The 2,229-nt window shown below is 32.0% G+C and overlaps 1 protein-coding gene across 1 annotated transcript; it reads left to right on the plus strand.

The window, feature by feature from the left end:
- Nucleotides 1-704: 704 nt before the first annotated feature.
- On the plus strand, nt 705-1,984 carry LOC111786738 (probable DNA primase large subunit). Its single transcript, XM_023666967.1, has 6 exons — nt 705-831; nt 931-995; nt 1,204-1,252; nt 1,335-1,382; nt 1,457-1,546; nt 1,695-1,984. The coding sequence occupies exons 1-6, from the start codon at nt 742-744 to the stop codon at nt 1,830-1,832; spliced, it is 480 nt and encodes a 159-aa protein (XP_023522735.1). The 5' UTR covers nt 705-741; the 3' UTR covers nt 1,833-1,984.
- The last annotated feature ends 245 nt before the right edge of the window (nt 1,985-2,229 follow it).

The raw sequence follows: 2,229 nt of genomic DNA on the forward strand, positions 1-2,229 counted from the left end.
TTTTTTTTTTTTTTTTTTTTTTTTTTTTTTTTTTTTTTTTTTTTTTTTTTTTTTTTTTTGCAGATAGAACGATTATTTTCCTAAGATCTGTTTGGAAAAAGAAAAATTGCTCTACAGTTGGATTTTAGTAAAATCTGTTGAGTTCTTGAAAATATTTGCTGACAAGTGCGTAGGATAACATATATATGCCTGCTTACATTCATACATAATCGGATCAAATTTTTGTTACTAGACCTTTCCTTTGATCTATAAACTATGGAGATGGTTGGTCACTTGGATTTTGTAGATCTGTGTGGAAGGTTAAATATCCTATGGAAGTTGAACTCTTTGGTTAGTGTATATTTTTTGGGAGGGAATTAATGCATATGAAAAGGCTTCATGGAGTCTATAGAAGAATCTTCTTAGTTGTGGGTAGGCCTGTTATGAAATTATGGGATCTTAATTCTTTCTGCTGGCTTCTCTTGAAGTGCTCTGTTAAAGGTTCTCAAATTGTTCTGTTTGTAATAATGCGGCCTGGATTTTTATTTTTTTATTTTTGTATCTATGGCTTGGCAAGTTGGGTGGCTTCTCTACCTGTTGATGTGTGCACTTGATAAACTTTTGTATGATCATTATCAATGAATTTTGTGTTCCTACAAAAAGAAAAAGAAAAAAAAAAAAAAAGAGAGAGAGAGAAGGAAAGAAAATTCAGCTTGTTGGATGTTCTTCCTCTTCTTCCTCATCGTTTTCCTACCTTATCTTATGAAGGTACCATGGGAAGAAGTTCCAGAACTGGTGGCTGGTCGAAGGGTATTACTTCATAAAGGATATGCATATATTGCTATTTATCAGGTAATTTTATGACTATAATGCATATACATATATATTTAATTTCATGTACTTTCTTGATCTTCAAAGGTTATTTTTAATTTTCCTCCATGTATTGCTTAGGTGGTTTCCCTTGTTGCAACACAATTCCGCAGTTACCTATCAAAGGCCTTAAGTCTGACAAACAGGTTGTTAAAGAAAGCTTGAATTGGATTACAGATTTCATTTTCCATCAACTACTTTTCTCATAAATACTTGACTATTGGGATGGACGTTGTGTGATAATTTCGTTTTCTCAAAATTTTCATTTATATTAAGAAGCTTTGGGAGATCTAACCAAGTACATGATGAAAGTTTCATTTTTTAATCTCTATAAGTTATAAATTTTATTGCCAGGAAATGGACATCTACAATAAGAGAACAAGAGAAGGATCGGTTGACCCCTGTGAGTATAATAATAGTGAGACACGTGCATTATAAAGAAACGTTATACTTGTGGTGTTTGACATATTCTAAGTGCTTTACAGATCGTTGAAGCCCTTTGCACAAGCTACCTGGGTCCTGACTACTCACAGGTAGTTTATTTAAGTAGCTACTTTACCACATGATGTAATCTGATCTGGATCTTTGTTGCTCAATATCTCCCCAGCCAACAGAGTATGCTGATATATCAATCAAAGACCTTGAACAAATTGCTAAAAGTTCATTTCCTCTTTGCATGCGGCACCTATTTGATAAGGTTAGAAGACTGGCCACAATGCTTTGCCTAGTTATATTTCTGGAAGTTTTTCTCTTTTCTCTTTCTCTCTCCTATTTCTTCCTGTTGTTGGTACATAATATTCGATATATTGAACAGTTTTTCATTTATTTATTTTACTCATGTCCAGCTGAAAGAAGATCATCATTTGAAGCATGGAGGGAGAATGCAATTAGGTCTCTTTCTCAAGGTTGTGCAATGCCCCTTTACTGATTTTAGATGCTTACACTTTGAAGTACTTTTCATTTTTCTTTCTGTTTGGCATTGATCACAATTGGTTTGAGAGAGTTGATAATTACCGTTCCATTCACTAATTGTATGTATACAAAAGTGCTGAATGGTCTTGTTTATTCTACATGAAGAGTTGAATTGCTCTTATAAATATGAATTGTGTACATGTTCCTCTATCGTCGTTTACTGTCTTGTTAAAGTTTCTTAATGGTTGTGTAATGGTGATATNATCTTCACTGTGTGTTTTGTTGACTGTAAAGTGTATAGTTGTTTTCACACAGGGAGGGAAGAATTCGTAACTATATGAATATCACAGTTATTTATCTATCATTACCTATCATTGTTACTTATGTTTATCTCTTTTTTTTTTTTTTTTTTTTTTTTTTTTTTTTTTTTTTTTTTTTTTTTTTTTTTTTTTTTTTTTTTTTTTTTTT

This window comes from Cucurbita pepo, unplaced genomic scaffold (assembly GCF_002806865.2).
Source record: "Cucurbita pepo subsp. pepo cultivar mu-cu-16 unplaced genomic scaffold, ASM280686v2 Cp4.1_scaffold002636, whole genome shotgun sequence".
NCBI lineage: Eukaryota > Viridiplantae > Streptophyta > Magnoliopsida > Cucurbitales > Cucurbitaceae > Cucurbita > Cucurbita pepo.

Excerpts from the sequence above, each read along its gene's own strand:
- LOC111786738 (XM_023666967.1), top strand. The coding sequence starts at position 742 with ATGAAGGTACCATGGGAAGAAGTTCCAGAACTGGTGGCTGGTCGAAGG. Across the intron at positions 832-930 it reads CATATATTGCTATTTATCAG|GTGGTTTCCCTTGTTGCAAC; the intron begins GTAATTTTATGA and ends TGTATTGCTTAG. Across the intron at positions 1,547-1,694 it reads TGCGGCACCTATTTGATAAG|CTGAAAGAAGATCATCATTT; the intron begins GTTAGAAGACTG and ends ACTCATGTCCAG.